Genomic DNA, 21,789 nt, shown 5'->3' on the forward strand with positions numbered 1-21,789 from the left:
GTCCAAAAAATGAACTCGACTCGGAAATATATAGACCCCAGGGAAGGTGTCGCGAGTTCAGAGAGGCGGCGAAGTCAACACGACGTGACGTACGCCAATACCTGAGACTGATAAATAAATAAATTGAGGCACTTCCAGGTATAAAATGAAAGCACTCCTCAGTACCGAGTTCTCAGACCTGTCAAGTGTCTGTTACATATTTTTTTCAATCTACTGAAGGAGGCAAAACGAAGAGGTAAGGGATAGGATCGTATTTAATACTGTAATCAGCCCCAGGATCTGTCACTCAGTTATAAATAAAGGCGCACACATATACACCCATGCACTCACAGACACACACCTAAAAACACACACACACACACTAAAACACAAGCAACTTCCCTATTTGAGAAACAGTGTGTAATCGAAATGCACCTTTCCACGTGAAAGCAAAACAAACAGTTAGGAGAAGATGAAGTGATAAAAGAAGAAGAACAAAACGTTGAATAAGAAAAAGAAGAGGAGAACTTACCATATTCAGGAGAGTTGAAGTTAAATCCTCCCAAGCATGTAACTTTCATAATACAACAAACTCTGTGTGAAAATCATCAGAGAGGAATCTGGCCTGCGGGAATTCAGACTAGAATAAGTGGGCGATAAAGAGTCTTTTTTTTCCCCCTTCTCTCAATCATGTACTAAACTCCTTGACATGTAATCTGTCAATAGTTTTCAGGCGAGATAATGCCGGCTGCCACGAGTGAAGTTGATTGGCAGCTCGTTCTGGCCCCTCCTCCTTGCGCTTTGATGGGGGGGTGTAGGTGAGAGAGCACAGATGCCCCCCTCGTTCACTCACTCTCCCTCTCTCTCTGTCTTGTGCACAGTCTCTCCCTCTCTCTCTCTCTCTCTCTCTCTCTCTCTCTCCCCCTCACTCTCTAGTTCGCTCACACACTCACTCATACATACACACACACACACACCCCAAGCAGTTGGCGATAGGAAATTACGGAAGAGCAGGAACTGGAGCAGACTTTTTTCCCTCCTCCCCTCAGTGGGTTGGGCTTTTCTTTCTCTGCGTCCTACAGGCTGTCCCACACTCAAGGGGAAGGACCGAGTCCAGCCCCATGCAAATGAGCAAATCAGGAGGGAGGGAGCAGCGGAGGGTTTATAAAGAAAAAAAAAAAACCCCGTCTGCATGGCTCATTACATATTTTATATTCTATCATTTCTGAAACCAAATTCAACTTCAAGTCAATTCCATCGAAGGTTCGAACTCGCTATCAGAGCGGCGGAGACAATTGTATCGCATAGTAAGTATATTTGTGCTCAAGTTTGTCCTCAATGACGTTCAATTAACTAGCAATAAAGTTGAGTGACAGGTGGAAAGCTGGATGGAATTAAAACATTTAAAAGGAATTTAATCCGAAGGGAAAAACCATAAAATAAAGGGGGAAAAAAAAGAATTCTGACAAATATATTTGAATATCAAATTAGGTTTGATTGTTCTTTTCTTCAAAAACAAAAAAATAATGTAATTACCATATTATAGACAGATTACAAACATCATACTAAGTGGACGGTGTAATCTGATCTCGGAACAGTTGGTTGTAAATTATGAAAAGAAAAAAGAAAGAAAAAAAAATCTATCCTATAGCCCAACCATCCCCCGAACACTTGTTCCCTCCCTCCCTCCTTCATTTGTTCCCTCCCTTTCTTTTTTACTCTTCCCCTCCTCTCTGTCTGTCCCTCTGTCCCTCTGATAAGGTATCAGTTTTCATTGTAATTTCAGGTGAAATGATAAACGGCGGCCGTTACCAGGTGGCAATGAATACTTTATAAGACAAGGCCCTTATTTGCCTGGCAGTTTCTTCCATCGTGGCATGCAAAGTGCTCACGGAACATTTTTAACATATTTTCCCGATTAGCATAATTCCACAAAGTGAAATGTATTCCTTTCTTTTTTTAAGTTCCGGACTAAATGACATGCACTTTGTTTTACGGAGTGGCCCAAAATAGGAAAAAGACTAGAGTTAAAAAATTGCAAGGTCTGGTGTTCTGCTATGCTATGAGATTACAACCTTTAAAATAAAAATTTTGACATAAATAAATAAAGGCAGTGAGAAAAAATGTCTTGAAAAGAGGAAATGTATATTTTAGGTGATGGCCTATAATTCTGTGAAATGAGTCAATCCCTAGTTCCTGTTTGCTAACTGCTTTCTCACATACAGTATACAGAAAACAGGTTTTGGTTGATTCAGTAATTAGGAGGATGAGTCATAATCAAACAATGGTCACAAAGTCCCACCTTAAAGCAATGTGAGCCCATGTCAGTTACACACTCATACCCATAAAGCCCAGCTTTCACAATTTTTTTTTGTAAAACCTTCAATCCTCTTTAAGAATCAGCGAGCGAAAAATTCCCAAATGTCTGTGGATAGAAGAAAGAATGTGTAAGTGTCTCTTAAAAATGTGATTCCTCAGTTACGGCTCTGTATAGAACACCGGGACGTGTTGTGAAATTCCTATGCAGCCGGATTGACTTGACTGCACCGTATGCTCAGGCGAACACGGGTGGGCGATCTTTTTTTTTCCCGCTGCCATCTCTGTTTTTCGTAGAGGAGCTGAATGCTGTTTGATGTGGCCTATTATGATGGGATGCTCGGGGCATGGGGGCATTAGGGCATGGAGCTGAGCGGGGTGGGGGCTGTGACATGGCAGGGCCGCATCAGTCAAAGGGACGCAGGGGCCAGACGTTTAGCTGCCCCTGACTGCGCACTCCAGGAGGGGCTGGTCTGATGGCCGCCCGCTCCAAGCTCCTCGCATCGGCAGGACAAAAGCCCACGCCCGCTTGAAAGATGTGAATCGAGGGGCTTTTGTGCCCGAGGCCCGGGGCCATGTGGAGTGAGAAATCTGACCTTTGCTGCGAGTTAGATTGTGTTTGAACCCTCTTGCTGTCTCAACCAGTGGGGCAGCACAGACTGAGTGGGCAACTGAGAGGTGTATCCAAAAAGAGCAGGAGGAAGAGAAAAAAAGAGAGAAGGGACACGCAGAGAAGAGTATCATCATCTTTCTTGAGTCAAAAAATGGTCGCCTGTTGAGATTTGTTTTTCACTGCTAAAAATAAAGCTAAACTTTTTTTCCCCTCTTTTTTTTTTTTTTTTCCCTCTCAGCCACTTTTCTCAAGTCTGGATCGTGAAATTGACAGGAAATTGAATGTGACAATTCTGAAGTGCAGCACGGGGCTTTGAAAAGAAGGCCAAAGAAAGCATTTGCCCTTGTATTGTTCTACCGAGTCTGTGATGCTGGATATTATTCCCCCTCACGTCTGGATGGAAAGCCTTGTTTATTTGTTTATTTATTTATTAATTTTATTCTGGGCAGGCATACTCTTGCATACTAAAACCCTGAGTGTGTGTGTGTATATATATATATATATATATATATATATATATATATATATATATATATATATATATATATATATATATATATATATATATATATATATATATATATAAAAAAAGAATCCACAGCAGCTGGAACTCATCACTGACTATTTGCCTATCATTCTGATTGCTCGTACTGTATCTTAAACAGCGGAAACGACTTGATCAAATTAGCCTACCAGGTTCAAGATGCCACTCAAATGATCCGAGAATCAGCGGCACTCATTTGCATATACTGTACATGTAGCATGTGCAAGTGCAGAGATGCAAACACCGTTCTTGTCTCGAGGACAGAAACCTGAGCTTCACTTTTAAAAACATCATTCACTGTCGAAACCCTTTTTCCTGACACGGCTTTCATCCCCTGCCTCTAATCATTATGTTTCAGTATCTCTCCCGGATGCAGACGGTCCTAATGCAATCTGCCTAATTTTGGTCCCACGCAATCTGGTTTTAAAAACACAGAGAGAAAGGGCCACATTTCTGAAGGCCTCGACCATAATCGCTTTAGACAGATAGCTTCTTCCATCGTAGATGAGCAAATATTTGTAAACCAGCTATCTAATGGAAAATTATAGTGAAATTAGAGCGAAATTCATGACAGAGAAATCCGATTATCCCTAATTTTATTATGCCATCTTAGCCCACACAGCATATTTTTGTACAGTTTTTTTCCATAAATACCTATGCCAGGGTTCCCAGTAATCAAATAAAATTGAAATTCATCTCCCCATTAAATTCAATTAGATGCAATTTCTAGAGCCTATCAAAGATTTTAATTACTAAATTATAAAATTCTCTGAAGCCATATTGAAGGAGAAAAAACGACATCTTCGCATCTGGAATAAAAAAAAGAGAGATACGAAAAAAAAACATAAACCATGAAAGGAAATTGTTGATCCAAAGAAGATATCCAGCGGTAAACAGAATTAGCAAAGCGGTTGGCCTTACGCAGCGGCTCTGGGCCGGAGAGTGACGTGTGCCAAATGCAGGCTGCTGGACCAGAGGAAATGAACTTAGCTGAGGTGCACTCGGCCTCTAAACGTCTGCCCTCCGAGTTATTATGCCGTAATTGACTAATTGACACCTTAATTTCATTTATGGGCTCCTGCGTTGAGGAGGCAACCTCTGGGTATGAAGGTGGTCCTGAAAGAGAGCACGGAGGCAGCATCCTGTCTGTGCAGGTGCACAGGAGACCAGTGTGTTCCTTCCAAACCATTATTAAAAGCATGTTAATTAAATGGGAATGGGAACATACTTATTTAGTGCAAGCTTAAGGACAATGTCCTGCTGAGGCGTAATCTTTAATAGCTAGTAAGCGAATTGTAACTTGCTTCATCATATTTCAAATTAGCCTTTCTAATTACATTTATCTGAAGTAATATGCTTTTTAGAGCTACTAGCTACATTTATATTTATATGTAGCATAGTATATATATATATATATATATATATATATATATATATATATATATATATATATATATATATATATATATATACACACACACACACACACACACACACACACACATACACACACACACACACACATACACACACGCATATATATATATATATATATATATATATATATATATATATATATATATATATATATATATACACACACACACACATATACACACACACACACACATATACACACACACACATATACACACACACACACACATATGCATATATATATATATATATATATATATATATATATATATATATATATATATATATATATATATATATATATATATATATATATATATATATGTCTCGCTCGCTACGCATGTTAGAGTTATATGAAATCATATTAACATTCAGACATGAAGCTCCCAGGACAAGCAAAAGCCATGTTCATAACAAGAACATGCAATGTTGCAATCTAACTTTATTACTTTATTCACTCCTCTGTAGCATCTACATTGGCAGAGTAGCTCCATTTAAAATGTTCTATTTTGCTTATACTGTCCAAACATGATAAGACATTTTGTGCATTCTGAGATGCTTTTTGGCTCACCACGGTTGAAAAGTGTAACCAATTATTTACCATAGCCTTCCTGTCGGCTCAAATTAGTCTGCTCTTAGTGTGTTTCCTCATGCAGAACTGACACTCTGTGGATGCTATGTTTGTTTTACTTTTAGACGATTGATGAAACATGTCAGAATAACGGACTGTTTTAACTTCACAGGAAGACTTTGGTAACTGAAATACCGCTCTTTACAAGCGTGCGAAGCAGAAAAGCATCCCAGACTGCAGAACACTCAACAAATCAACAAATGGATGCGGTTACAGTAGCAGAAGACTTTATTGGGTTCTATTGTTCCACTTAAGAGGCTACAGTGGAAAGAAAAAACAGGTGATGCCTCAAAAACAGTTTGCTTACCTTAGAAAACTGAGTATACTAGGCTTTATTTATTTTTTATCCTTAAATATTTTTTTTATTATTTTTACCATTTTAGGAACAAATAGATTTGAACAGAGTAATAAAAAAACTTGCAACAAACTACAATTCGTAGCTGATTGTATTTCATGTCATGCTAATGCAAAGGGCCTGCTCTTTCTCTTTTTTTTTTTCAGCTGAGATCAAACATGGCAGCTACCTTTGCACAAAAGTGCTCACAATGGGACAGTAGTGGGGTCTCAGGTCACCCGCGAGGCCTGTTTCGCCCTGCACCCCCCGCTATAGGCCAATGCAAAGCTAAAACAACAACACAGCAGCCAGGCAGCACTACAAAGCCACTGCTAAAAGGACACCTGCTGCCTTTATTCACTTAACACTCTTTAACTACTCTCCCTGTTTGTTTAAAAGCCATATACTAAAAAGACAGGCTTCAGACTCTTGAATTGGCTGATGATTAATAAGATAAATATCACGATTAGTCGTTTCTGGACACATACAACAAGCAAAAATAAGAGCCATTCTGGCAGGTTGTATCTGAAACTGAGCAGATCTGTGAGATCTAATAGAAATGGCTCGGTCGATATCGCTAAACTTTAATCTCCTTTTTTTTTTTCCCCCCATACGCAAGCTGACTGGGTATTAAAAATAATCTTTTTTGTGTGTCATATGGCAGGAGATATAGATGGAGCTAATTTTTTTGAGACAAATCTGATATTTGTCAACTGGTCGAAAAAGGCAGGGATTTTGCTCGCTAATCCTGTGGCGGATGCTAATACACGTTTACAGGGAAACGCAGATGGCGAGAGAATCAAAGCTGAGCCCAGTGCTCAGGAAAGCCGATGAGGTCTACCCCTGGTCCCAACATGGCTCAGGATCCCCTCGGAGAAGACATTGGAATAGGCACAGAGCCCTGGTTCATATACAATCATGTCTGTCTGGTTTTTTTTCAGTCATTGAAGCCGCATGTAGTCGGTCTTTAGCATGTGCATAGATTTCATACAAGTAAAATACAATGTAAAACGTAAAAACGTTAAAGACGGCATAACACGAGACCCAGGCTTTGTTTACATGTCTGACCACCAACTGTAACCGAAACCGAACACATCAAGCTAAATTCGCCGAAGGTTTCTGAATTAATAACAACAAAAGTCAGTTGTTTGGATTTGTTGCTTTATCTGGTTTTTTTCTCATTTGCATAAAATTGTTGCATTGTTGTTTGCATCTGTCACGAGAATCTGGCTCATACGTAGAAAATGAACAACTGCTTCTCACATTTGTGACACAAGGTTAGCAAACCTGCTTTTCATGTTGTTTTGTAGTTCTCAGAGCAAACTGCCAGTCTTATTAAAGGATACAACTAATGTAAAGGATTCAACATGACGCAACTACAAAGTGAAGTTCGGTTTTCCCATTTTACTACCTCTTTTTGGTCACATCACAGATTCCTTGTCCATCATATGCAAGTTACCATCAAAAAGGGGGGAATAAATGAAATAAAGGCTTCCTTGTGGATAAAGATCCAGCCAATCACAACTTTTTGAATTGCCTCACTTTGTTGTTTGCCCTCTTCCGCATACATCAACTCAATTGAGTTAGTATCAGTGTGACAAGTGAAAGAGATGTGAAGTAAGAGAGAGAGAGGGAGAGAGAAAGAGAGAGAGAGAGAGAGAGAGAGAGAGAGAGAGAGAGAGAGAGAGAGAGAGAGAGAGAGAGAGAGAGAGAGAGAATGCCATCCCTCCCATCCAGAAAGCACACCCAGTTCTGGTTTCTCCCAATAAGAAATGTCTATGGCATTGCCTGGATTTGAGTACACAACCTCCTGATGGACAAAACAATTTCCTGTTTTGCCACTTGGGGGCCTTTAAAGAGGAACGAAATGAAATGAAACCCGAACGCATCGCCTTGAAGCTTACAAATCTTTCATGAGCTCAAATGCAATGTGCAGCAAATATTCTGTGGATGATTTAATTAGGTAAAAACAGAGCTCACTTGCTTAATATCACAGCATTTTAATCAGCACGGTAAACGACTATATGTTATTTGTATGAGCGAAAGAAGTAAGTTTTAAGGGGTTGAAAAAATGCATTTGTGAGACTTTTTATACTTCATAAAAAAAAAAAAAAAAACGTAATAAACATGCACCCTTGGAAACAACTTTTTTGTGTCTTTCACTTGGAAAGTGGAGGTGCTGTGTCTCTAATTACCGGCCTTTTAAAGGAACCGACATTCACATCCTCACGTAAAAGAAACTTAAGATACAAAGAATGTCCCCTTGAGGATACCACCTCACTGACAAGGAATGATAATGTTTAATAACTTTGCAGTGTTATGTCGAGAAAAAACTCGCTGAGAGTGTTGCTAATAGATCATGTTAATCACAATCCCCTCTCGTACCCGGCCCATTCTCTGTCACCATCTCCATGCGATTAAACCCAAACTTACTAATCAAGGTCTCAACTTTGTAAAAATGACAAAGAGAACAAAGCTTTTAGACCTAATACCTCGAAAATATTTTGCCCTGCACTTTTAGCAGAACAACGTGAGCTGCTGGAATACTACAGGCGCATTCTCTGACTGCTATGTAGTTCTCAAACACATTCGACATTCTGTTAATAGCGCTACACAAACATCAAGCACTAAACATACTCGGGTATGTGGCCTGCATATGCAGCATGGAGTCTGATGTAGGGATGGAAGAAGAAACAATCCTCAGATTACAGTGTTTAGGGCAGAAGCAGAGCTCTATATAAAGCTCTATATAAATGGCCCTGTTAACAGGGCAGGTCAGGAAATAAACAGGACTTTTTAAAAGGTTATCTACTTCCCTATAATGGACAAGAGAGCTTTCTGGAGTGGCTATTAGATATATGATGGGGACTCAGTTAAAGGAGAATACCACCCTCAATAACATGCATATTAAGCTTTCATAACTTCTGAACTTTATTGATGTCCAAGATTTATTTTTCCAATAAAATCTGGAGAGATTTTTTTTCAAATAATTAATTTATGTTTTGTGTTAAATTTTTTGACATTCAGCTACCTGTGGTGTTTTAGTTCAGAATTATCTATCTATCTATCTATCTATCTATCTATCTATCTATCTATCTATCTATCTATCTATCTATCTATCTATCTATCTATCTATCTATCTATCTATCCATCCATCCATCCATCCATCCATCCATCCATCCATCCATCCATCCATCCACCCACCCATCCACCCACCCACCCATCCATCCATCCATCCATCCATCCATCCATCCATCCATCCATCCATCCATCCTTCCATCTATCTATCTATTCAAAAAGCATTCAGAGGCCTTCACTTTTTTCATTTCTATGTTGCAGCCTGATACTACAATCGTTTAAAATAATTTTTTTTTCTCATTAATCTAATCAGTTCCATATTCAATTTTTAAATTTTTTTTTTATTTACAGACATTTCTAGAATTCTGTTTTCACTTTGTCATTATGGGGTACTGAGTGTAGATTAATGGGAGAAAAAAAATCAATTTGAACGATTGTAGTATCAGGCTGCCTCATAACAAAATTAAAAAAGTGAAGAAGGAGGGGTCTAAATATTTTTCTGAATGCACTGTATATACACACACACACACACACACACACACACACACACACACACATATATATATATATATATATATATATATAAAAATAAATATGTGTGTGTGTGTGTGTGTGTGTGTGTGTGTGTATTCAGTTCTCCAGATCTGTACACACTACTCAAACAGAGCAGCGCCAAAGCTTCAACTGTGATACTAATAATTACATCAGCTCCATCATGCTTTTCATCTGGTAGTTTACTCAGTAGCCCAAACTAGTCTCTGATGTTACTCGTAAAACTTTGAAAAGCTTCATTGCATGCTGAAGTCCAGATTTTGCTTTCTTGATTACTTCGATTTCTTAATAAACATTGACAAGATTGCTTGAAAAATATGCACAATTTTCATAGAGTGACGCTATAACAAATATTTAGAACGAAACCTCGCAGTTTTTCATGATATAGTTTTGGTGAAGAGTTGAATCAGGGAGTGTATAATGGCTTTACCAAACATTCATACAAAAAAGTGAAATGGTGCAAAAAATGCACATGCACCACAATGAACTCATTTTCCCACGCAAAGACGAAGAAAAAGCAGAAAAATGATTTCCTTTTTCCAATTCCTAATTTTTCTGAGCTAGTTTCAGGTCATTTTGTTTAAATTGGGCTGGAAATTTTGCTGAGACCTTACAATCTTGTTCATAATGGACTCAATTCTTCTTTATTGTTTGGTTGTATGACAAAATCACTTAACTCAACCTTGTGACAATGGTTTAATAATTTTCTATTATTCTAAACAAACTACAAGCCCTCTTTGCTCTCCACTCCATGCGCATGTGCTTGTAACTGGACTCCAACTGAAGTTCATTTTGACAATTTTCACTCATATAGTCATATACTAGAATAGCATGTTTAGCATGGCTGAGGTCCACATTGTTTGGAGCAAAACAGAATGTTCCTCATGACTTTATGGTGTGCCAGATCCCCCCCACCTCACCCCCCCTTCCCCGATGTGTTGACACCATCTTTTGTCTTCATCACACTGTCCTAAAGCAAGTCGCGCTGTTTTTAATAATTACTTATTAGTTTGAACATATCTTTGATTTCGAACCAGGAGTGCGACCGATTGAGCTGATTTATATTGTGTTTTACAAAGCGAGCCGGAGCTGACACCTATTGATCAGGTAGAGGAAAAAAAAAGATTTGTGTTATGAGTGCTGTGAAATTCAGCATTTTCTTTTTTTCCTTTTAACCTTCAAAGATGCTTTGCATTCGTCTGTGAAATAAAGAAATAAATAAATAAAGACCTAACTGGGGAGAGGGAGAAAAAAAATCACTAAAGCTCTTTTGGTGTAATTGGCTGAATAGCAAAGGCAGCAGAAAATTTACAGGCAGACGCCAGTGTGAAGGGGAATGGGTCACGGCGCTGAACCTAATGCTCGGCCAGATCTGCTTTATGCTTTTATTTTTTCTTCGTCTTCTGCAACCCACAGCCTGTTGTATGACTCGGGACAGTGCTCTGACACTGAGCAAGCAGCAGTGACACAAGTACACAATGCACTGAGAAAGAACTCCAATTAAATTGCAAGGATATGGTGGACGAATTAAGATGTCATGGACAACATGGAGCTGTCTGAATCTGAGACAGAAGCCACCTTGCTCAGACCGTGTCCTTCTGAAAGGGTGAGGTAGGAGAAAAAAAAAAGGACAGAAAAACCCCCGGTGGATTTATCTTTCCCACAGGTTTTCCATAAAATGCCAGACCAGAAAAAAAAAACAGGCCATGTGACTAGCATGTGGGTCAGGAAGATAGCGAGACGAGCCGGGTGCAGCAGGAGAGGTGGAGTTTTCGATGGACCTGTTGAGAATAGCATGTGGCACCCAGATTAGATCAAATTCCTATATGTGGCTCGATTCACACAAACTTCGTCTATGAGACCAGAAAAAGAGCGACACATCAGGCTGAGAGGCAGATAAAGAAAACGATAAAGAGTGAGCATTTTGTTTAAACAAAGCTATATAAAAACCATAAAACATTCGGGTGGGGCAAATCAAACAAGCACCCTGTACATGTGAAAAGCATGAGAATTTACAAAACTAAAAGAAATGCTGCATGGGTGTTCGCTTGAAACCGTTTTCGCTGCCACAGTGTTTGTTTTAAGCTTCAGGGTTTCAAGAATCTGAGTGTTCAGTAAACTGACAGCCGGTTTGGGCAAAGGCAGGAAATATGACACCAAGTGTCAGTTGCTGAAATAAACGTTGAAAATGCCAACTCCGAGTCCTGTCCTGAGCAAAGCAGAAGATGAAACTCAAGCTCAGACTGAGATGAGATCAGAGACCTCTGGGATCTCCCTCCTGCTCCTGCCTTTATTCGTGCAGTTTGTTAGACGGTGCACTAAAACACACCGAACCCAATAGAGCGGCGGCCATTGCTCTCATTTATCCCTCATTAATAGATATTAATGTGGAAATAACACGCCATGCAGTAGACACTCCTGTAATGAATGAGGTTCCTCTAAAAGACTTCCTCTCAAGTACCTTCTGGACTTCTTAGTGTATCATTTTGCGTCACTTTATTCCCTCTTTATCGCATCCCGGATCGACTCGGGACTCTCATCAGCAGCAAGAATGCCCTACATTTGCTCAGTTTAAGAAAAAAAGGAAGTATATCTTTCGAGGACTGTGGATGCTACACACTCTTTTTTTTTTTTCGTCCTACCCCCCCAACACAGACACACACAATAATGACGTCAGCTTGTCAGCCTTGACCTGAGAGTTATGTCAGGACGATGGAGATGAGCCATGTCTTTTAGAGCATGCGGCTCTGCGCTTGTGCACATTTGAATAGGAAAGGCAGAGGTTTTAGCAGGTGAGCAGCCTGGTGGCGTCGTCTCTTTAAATGACCTTGACCAGTCGTTCAACCAAATCCTCCATTTTGTCAGGCAGTGTGTTTAACAAGGGAAAAAAACAAAAACAAATCAAATGAGCCTTGTGACCTTTTCAGCTGCCTAAAATTGAGATATCGGCACTGCTGTTCATCATTTGAACACTTTTTCTATAAATACGAGCATCCAATATCTTTGAATGTCTTAGCTGAAGCCATCAAAGCATGACACTGTATCTGTGCTTTACAATAATTATTGATCAGAAACCACAGCGGCTTGTATATAAGGGTCTCTTTCCATTGATTTTCCACACCCTGGTGGAAAACTATATATATATATATATATATATATATATATATATATATATATATATATATATATGTGTGTGTGTGTGTGTGTGTGTGTGTGTGTGTGTGTGTGTGTGTGTGTGTGTGTGTGTGTGTGTGCGTGTGTGTGTATAAACACACAGCTCATATGAATTAAAGGCTGTTTTCCTTCAATTCATCTAAGCAACCAGACAATAATTTCCAGTTACCAGGGAAACGTGATAACACAGCTTCTGTGTTGCTCAACAATCAATTAATTTTATGCGTTGCACTCTTGTTTACCCTCCCATTAAAACCTGAAAAGTCAGTTTGCCGCTCTTTTTTTTTTCCCCGCAGCGCTCCACTTTTCAGGGTTTTGTTGAATAAATCCTGAAATACAAAAGAGAGGGACAGAGGAGCCAGGTGGCTGCGTGCAGTCAAACCCCATAGGCAGACAGTGCCTTTTGTTACGACGCAGAAATTCAACAAGCCATGTCCCATTACCAATAGGCGCACTGGTTTTGATGAAAGAATAGTTATTTTTCTCTTACTATAATGGCAGAGAAAGGCATGGCAGAGTGCTTATGTTTATTTTTTTTTATCTTTTAGAAGTCATACACACTCCTCCAGCTTGTTCTGTGGACTTGAAGTTGTTACTCCAGCAGCATGCTAGCAGCTGGATTTCGCTTCATCTGAAAAGTCAACAGCTACAAAACAGTTTATGTAACACATAAGTGTTACACGAGTTTCTGATCATACTGTTCATTGGAACATTTTTATCTTGAGTATTAACCCTTCCGATGAAGTACGTCTTCCAATGACACCTAGCAAAGTTGAATCGATAGGTGTAACACAAATATCAAGTTATTTCTGATCATTAATATCGGTTCAGTTGTAATATATATTTTGGTATTATATTAGAACATTTCCAGTCTTTAGGACTATATTCATATAAAAAAAGGTCTTAGTATGGTGCTACTGCCATGTAACAGCATAGTTTTTACAAAAACTTTAAAAATGTGATGTTTAGAATGTGTGTTTAATCAAAAGCAAGCTGTACAGCAATGAGAATGATAAGCAAACTGTTATAGGCAAATAATCAATTACGACGCAAAATTTCAGACAGTAGATTCATTCTGTACATCAATACATCTGTAAAGGTTTTATTGTTTTTATACAACTTCATTTTTCCAACTCTCTTCCCATTCATTCTTATTAGCTTTTTCTTAAGTTTTTATATATGTATGATTGCATTAATATTGTGTAACAGCTGCAAAACAAGTTAGTTCCTGTTTTTACTTATGTCATAAATGCTATGAACAGTTGTTTCATTCACCAAACGCTATTATTTGCTCTGCAAGTTGATAAAATGCAAAAATGCAGTTTGTCATGTTAGAGACAATAGGCAATACACACCGTCTTCTGTCCTGAAAACTTTAATAATATCGGAAAATTTAGTTTCATCATTATCTCTGACTTCTCTGAAACTCTGACATTGGAGACTCCTTCCTAAAAAAAAAGCGTAAAAATGCCTACTAAAAGTAATCTTTATCAATGATAATACACTGTAAGGATTTTCCAGCCATGCCATGGTTCTTACACAAGATCAATCAGTACCTGACTTTACTAACGCCCTTGTGGCAGGATGAGCACAAACCTCCAGAAACATACTCCAAAATCTAGTGGAACATCCTCCCAGAAGAGTGGAGGTTATTGTAACAGAAAATGTGGAACAGGATGTTCTTCTGGTCAGGTGTCCACAAACCTTTGTCCTTATTGTGAATGTTACTTATTGTTAATTATCAACATGAATCTGGTTAAACAAATTTATAGAACTGCTGTAAAAAATGGTAATAAATCAATGAAGTCAAGTTCTTTTATAATAATTCTAACCATATATAAAACATCACCAACACATTTAAACTTCGACATAGCAACATGTTGAGAGTTGACTCTATAAAGGTAAATGCAGCATTTAAATGTATAGGTATTTACTCAATTAGAATTGCAAATCAATACAAACTTCATCTTGTGAGTTCAAATTTCGATCCTGACCATTCTATGCAAAAAAACTCTAAATAATCTAGAAACATTATACTAATACTGGTAGTGCTTCATTTTACACTCAAAACATGACATGCATTACAGATACTGTTCTATGCTATCATCACTCCCTCATGCCATTCATGCTGCAAATGTTAGATCCAGCAACTGGGAGAACTCAATGTCATGTTCATGAAGCCCTTTACTTTGTGACATGGTGCATTATCAGCCTGGAAGTAGCCACTGGAAGATATGAAAAATTGTGTCCAGAAAGCTATGCACGTGGTCGGCAACAATACTTAAATAGGCTGTAGCTTTCAACCAATTGCCGATTGATCTTTAAGGGCCCTAAATGAAAACATCCTCACACCATTACACAACCTTCACCAGTCTGGACTATTGACAAGACTATTTAGAGGAACTCACGTTTCATCAGAGCAGGCTACTTATTTGCACTCTTTGTAACTATTAAGTTTTAGTGGGCCTGTGCCCACTGCAGTCAGCTTTCTGTTTTTTTTGGCTGACTGTAGTAGAATCCGACATGGTGTTCATTTCTTGGTGCTGATCCTCCTTAATTGTACAATCTACAGAGTGGTTGTCTGAGTTACTGTATCTTTTCTGTCAGCTTAAACCTATTCTTTGTTGATCTCTCTTAGTGACAAGGTATTTCTAAGGTGTTTCTTCATTGTACCATTCTAAGTGCATACTCTAGAGACTGTAGCACATATAAGTTCCAAGAGATCAGAGATTCTGAAATATTGAAGCCAGCCAGTCCAGCACTAACAATCATTCCAGTCAAAATAACTCAGATCACATTTGTTTTCTCATTTTGATGGTCAATGCGAACCAAAGCTGCTGGCCCATATTTGCATTATTTCGTGTTTTGCATTGCTGTCACATGTCTGGCTGATTAGATAATTGCACGAGGGAGTCGGTGTACAGGTGCTCCTAATACAATGTATGTAGATTTACAGTACATGCAAAGAAATGGTATAAATATCCAGCATGCCTTTTTCATGCTGTAATGTTGTAATGTTGTACAAACGTCTATTGTTGTGATTCCTGAGAAGCGTGTAGACGCAAACATACAATCCGGCGAAATGTCTCCTGACCAGCATGATAAAAGTATACAGATGTGTGTGTACAGTTTATGTGTGTGTGTGTGTGTGTGTGTGTGTGTGTATGTGTGTGTGTGTGTGTGTGTGTGTGTGTGTGTGTGTGTGTGTGTGTGTGTGTGTGATTGAAGGCTCATCTCACCTTTTAGAGGGAAAAACACCCTGGGTGCAGTTTTAGGTGAGCACACACACACACACACACACACACACACACACACACACACACACACACACACACACACACACACAAACATCAGGGCTCCTCCTTAGCTCAGCTCTGCCTGACTTCACTGTTACACCATGCTCCATACTCGTATGGACACAAATGCTGTAGTTGTTTGATAATGAACAGTTATTCCTGATCACCATGTTTTTTTTCTCTGTAGGTCAGCATTTGCTGGACATAATAGTTAAACCAAAGGCTACACAGACAAAGTGGCATGAGATCGCTTATCGCGTGTTCATCAAAAATTAAACGGAAAAACGAAAATAGCATGACGAGATGAAAGATAGAACAGTGTAAGATGATACTAAAACAGCAAGCGGATTATTTTAATACTTATTTTACATCAGAAAAGACGTCGATTAGAACCCTGCAAGCTCTCCAATTCGGTATTAAGAGCAAAAAAAACAAAACAAAAAAAGCAACCTCTTCAACTTCAAAGACGCGGTGGAAGACGCGAAGGAAACAGATGCGACACCCTAAAATGGCTTTCAAAGTTTTTTAAAGCCTGCCAGTCCGATGGAGCCCTTTTGATTGGAAATAATAAGATGCTCCATCTTTCAAAGATGTACTTTTCCTAAAGCATTGTTGATTGCCCTGTGTCCATTACTTGGAGGGATTATGATAATATTCCACATTGTGCTCGGCGTGATGCACAGGAAATTCAATACTCAAAAGGTTAATGCAATCAATTAGGATGACAAAGGAGTAAAGTAAAACCCTCCTGCTTGCTGAGAAAAGCGCACGAGAGAGGGAGGGGGGTATTGAAAGCTTGAATAGATCTGCTGAGAGAAAAGAGGCACTCAAAATTAGAGAGAAAAGGAAAAAATGTCATCTATTTTATATATGCTCTTCAAAGACGAGCGATCATCACTCGCTCATGGTCTCTCTCTCTCCCTCTTTCTCTCTGTCTCTCTTTCTCGTACAGACACAGGAGCAGAGGGAGGGGCAGAAAGAGAGCGGTAGTGTGGAAAGGTGATAGAAATATTTATCCTTGACGGTTTGCTGTAATATTATGGGTGATACGGAAACATTCTTGCTTTTTTTTCTCCCTGATAGTAAACAGATCTGCAGCAGGATTTATGCTGCGTAATAGCTCCAGTTTCTCTCCACCTTCCTGCTGTTTTCACAGGCGTGTTTTTTTTTCTTTTTGGGGCTCAATATTTCAGTTTCGGCTGTCACGGCATGAATATTAACAATAATAAAAGCGGTGAAATTAAAAAGACAATCCGTTCGCCTCTGGAGCGAGACAATAGCCTTTATTATTTAGATACATGCTACACTGGCGCGAAGCACAAAGGATTCCTATCATTGCAGATAAATGGATAAAGTTAGATAGCAGTATTGAGCCGTAGAACTATTGTGATAATCCATATTACCTTTTCAGCCTGTGGCTCAGTCTATCAGAGGGAGACAGCGATAATTACATCTTAGCAACCGTCTGTTGTGATAAAAAAGCGCAGAGAGACACTGTAATGTTGCGCTACTGAGAGGCTCGGCTTTGCAATAGCTAATTTCTCACCAAGCAGAGGTAGATTGAGCAAGAGGCGAGAGGAAAAAAAATACACCCGATCCAGACAGGAGGAGACCACACCTGTCTCTTCCATGTCCAGGTGTGACAGTGGTAATGCTTGTGGTTAAAATTTTTGTGAGAGGAAAAAAAAACAACGTGTGGATTGGTGGTAGGGGGTCTGGAGGGGTTGTACGGTGAACTCGAAGGCTTATGATGATTGGATGCTGCTTATAACATTAGTTTGGAAGCATGGAGTCTAATTAAAGTGACTGTAAGGTCTGATTCTCTGATTTAGCTGTTAACACGAGCGGCCAGCCATTGTTGAATGGCACTCTAAATAATGAGACATTGTTACTGCAAACCTTGCATCTGTTTCAACACGAGCTCTCAATGGCTTCATATAAAGAAGGACAAGGCCACAGGCTTGTTCGAGCTAACGCTAAACAACTCATTTGGACGAGTTCTGCGAACGGTGCCCAGACTCATTCTAGTTTGCATTAGATCATAGCAAGGGCCATCTAGTTCACTTTTTACAATCTGACCTACATCGCGCCGGCCATCGGCTACGTCACGCGGACAAAAGCGTCCGATCTGCTTTGAAGTTTTTTGTTGTTATGGGGGCTCTAGAAAGGCAAAAGAGGACACTGTCCCAAATGTCCTGCCAGTCCAGAAAGTCTTGGTAAAAAGAAAAAAAAAACGCTTTGAGCGCAAAGGGACGCGGCACTCCCGTGCACTCTTCCTGCGGCCTGAGCGCATGGCCGAGGGGAGCCCTTTCACAAGGTGGCGGCCGTGATGGATGGGCTCAGAGGAAAGTCTATTCACATGGAGATGTTACATCATAAATATTTACACAGGGCTGCCGTTTCCATGTAGGCTCGGCTTGTTTTGACACACTGGAAAAAAAAATATCAAAGGCCAAAAAATAGAGAGAAAGAGAACGAGAGAGAAAATAGGGCCTGGGCAAACAAAAGAGCTGGTGATGGAGTTTTTTTTTTCTGGATCATTGTTTAAGGGGGGTGTGGGAGTGTGTGTATGTGGGGTTCAAAGCAAAAGTTTCAGCAAAAAGACGTGAAATATAATAAAACCACTGACTACATATGCAATCGTTTGCATATTAGGACCATGACGTATTTAGAAACTCTTTTCATACATATTTCTAAACTGCATAGGAAGCCATGTACTGTAGGTGATTATGAAAGAAGTATAAGAGAGTAATAAATCTTTGTTTCACATCAAAAGCTGTTGAGCTTTAAAAAAATCTGCCATGCAAAAGGGAGCTGCTTGCCTTTTTTATGTTGTTTTAAAAACGACCCAAATGATTCTTCACAGCTACAGCGCAATTAAAAGCCTCCAACTCCCTGCAGAAGCCCTGAACCAATGAAAACAAATTTGGCAGTTTAATTTTCTTCCCACTGTTTGAGAGGGAATCCATTCTGGGAGGCTCTTACTCCGCACCCGCCTGGTCTCCGGGAGCTTTGTGAAAAAGAGAAAGGCACGCAGGCCCCATGTTGGAGCCAGTTGGGCTTTCTGATTAGCTGAATTAAATATATCAAAACCCAATTAAGCTAACTATACTCCAGCCATTCAGGTTGCGGCAAGGGGAGAATTGGGTCATGATGCACAAGCTGCCTGGCTTGGCACACTCTGCTTTCCTGGAAAGGCAAGCAGGGACTCCTAAATACTTTGCAAAAACAGTGTTTCTATCCTTGCTGAATATGGAACATCTATTAACACACACACTCACAGACAAGGCACATGTACAGACATAGGATACATGCTGAGCATTTAAGGGCTGGTGTACATACATGTGTAGATATAGCTTGGCTATGACTGATGCTTAGACTGTGTGTCTTCCTCTCTGCTGTCAGACACTGGCAGGACAAAAGACTGTTATGTAGCAGAAGCGAGCACTCTGAGTCATGTTATCATGGTCAGGACAGCTCCTTGAGTCATGAAGTTGACCCCCCGGACTGACATGAGACAAAACATAGCATCACTCCTCCACACACATATCCCTCTTGACTTTAAAGCCATGGGCAAAGCTAGTGCCTGGGTCCCTAGTGACAAGAACTCCTACCTCAGCAAAACTGCCTAAAAGTCTTCTACCAGCTTGTAACCTAATCGGAAAACATCATAGTTTATGATCTCATTACGATCGTCGAAAAAAGATGTTTTACTGTTTAAAGAGCTATTTTGGCATAAACATCTATTGATACATAAGGAAGGAAAAAAAAAACACTTGAGTGCATGCTGTTAAAGGAAACTAATCAATCACGATGTGCGATTGCAATGTATCACAATGCAAACTTCCAACTGATTTGTTTTTCAAATTAATTCACATCATTATCCAAATCCATATTATTAAACCATTGCTATTACCTATTATCCAATTTTTCTCTATGTAGTTACGTGAAAGCCTGCCGAACAAGTTCCTGTTTTCACTTATGTTTTAACGGCTAAAAATAACCAGTCGTTCCCATACCTTTTCTCTCTCTTAAAGTTAATATGACAAAAGAAATGCAGTTTTTCATGTTATGATAAGTCCTACAGTGTGTCTGAGTCATATACCTCAAATATACATAGATGATATTATTGTATATAAATGATCAATTTTTCTTTATTAAGTAGCAACATATTTTCGAATCCATTCATTATTTCTTTTTGATTATGTGGCTGATCTGCTACAGTATACACACCCCTGTGAATGAGCCGCTACTATAGAAACAATAACATCAACATTACATTAGTACGAGTGCATGAATATAAACCTGTCATTTAAATTAAAACTGAAACTACTGGCAGAGCTCCTGCTACTAAAATGTCAGACCACTTTCGGACTAATCAGATTCATTTTACAGATTTTCAAGATTTTTGTTGGATTTTTGAGTCGCTATCTTACAAAAATCTTGAAAATCTAATAAATGACACAAATGTTATAGTTATACTCTATGCTGTAGCTTTGCTAATCCCAGAAGGCTTGCTAATAAACATGACTATTTGTTTGACAAATTTTCAGCTGCTTGTTACAGAACAATTGATATATATATATATATTTGATATATATATATATATATATATATATATATATATATAATATAATATAATACTAATTATTGTATCTTATAATACAAGACACTACTGCAATATTAGTCAAATCTTAGCTTGTTCAATGACCCAATATTAGCTAGTTTGCAGCCCTAATCTTAACCAGAATTAAATACATAAAAATTAAATACATTAAATACATAAATAATTAAATACAAAAATAAAAACAATATTAGCTAGTTTTTAAAGCCTTATCTTAAATAGAAATCTACATGTATGGCATTTGGCAGATGCCCTTATCCAGAGTGACTTACAACTGAGCAGGGGAGGGTTAGGGGCCTTTCAAGGGCCCACCAGTGGCAGCTTGGTGGTGGTGGGATTTTAACTTGTGACCTTCCGAAGTCCAATGCCTTAACCACTGAGCTACCACCCCCACGAAATCTAATTAGCTTGTTTGCTACCTAAATGGTAGTTTGCTTAATTCCTAAATTACCCTTATATTAGTTTCTTTAAAATCCTAATGCTAGCCAGTTAATATATTATATCATATAATATATATATTATTATATATGCTCTAAAGTTAGCTTGCTTAATTTCTAAATGATCTAGTTTACTACCCGAATGACAGCAAATTTAGAATGTTAATTTTGTCTAGTTTATTATACTAATATTATCTAGTTTATTACCTCAGTGTTAGTTAGTTTTCTACACTATTGTTATTAAAACTAAACTGCCTTTTTACTTTCATTGCATAAAATGACAGTCTACAATTATCTAGCTTGTTAGGGAATGTGGCTAGCTATTAAAGTCAAATAGTCACTGTAAAAAAGAAATGATATGTAAAATATGTAAAGAAAAAACAAAACAAAAGGTGAGTGGTTCTGTCATGTGATAATGTTGGTTTGGTTGATCAAAGTTACCTTAAATGTATATGTATTTAGTTTTTTTAGTCCAGAAAAGAGCTTAATTAGCATGTTCTCATTTTTTCTATGTGTTCAAAGTGAACACTGGGGTTGGGTTGGGGTGAGAATTTGTATGTTTTCCTGTAAAGTTATTAGTGTGAAATTGAAAGTCATGAGTTTCATTTGTTGTTCAAGTTCTGAATTTCTCATGGTGGTTAGGGTGGTTTTGCTTACTGTTCCATAACTCTGTGGCATCTTTCTGTAATTCACTTAGAATCATGTGCACTTTTACTTCTATCTTTAAGATGCAACAAAAGTATGGGTTTCCCAGCATTCAAAAAAAAAAACCCC

The 21,789-nt window shown here is 38.7% G+C and overlaps 1 protein-coding gene across 7 annotated transcripts in view; it reads right to left on the reverse strand.

Annotated features, from left to right (window-relative positions):
* The window catches only part of casz1 (castor zinc finger 1), a 203,129-nt gene that overhangs the window by 80,036 nt on the left and 101,304 nt on the right, over window positions 1–21,789 (reverse strand). For 3 of the 7 annotated variants that reach the window (XM_083569699.1, XM_083569695.1, XM_083569694.1), the window contains exon 1: window positions 512–978. The exons of the other annotated variants lie outside the window; for them this stretch is intronic. In XM_083569699.1, coding sequence (XP_083425825.1) covers window positions 512–560 — 49 coding nt within the window. In that variant the 5' untranslated portion in view covers window positions 561–978. Of the gene's footprint in view, window positions 1–511; window positions 979–21,789 lie in introns of those variants that run through there. 7 annotated transcript variants of the gene reach the window in all.

This window comes from Silurus aristotelis (genome assembly GCF_946808225.1).
Source record: "Silurus aristotelis genome assembly, chromosome: 19".
Lineage (NCBI taxonomy): Eukaryota > Metazoa > Chordata > Actinopteri > Siluriformes > Siluridae > Silurus > Silurus aristotelis.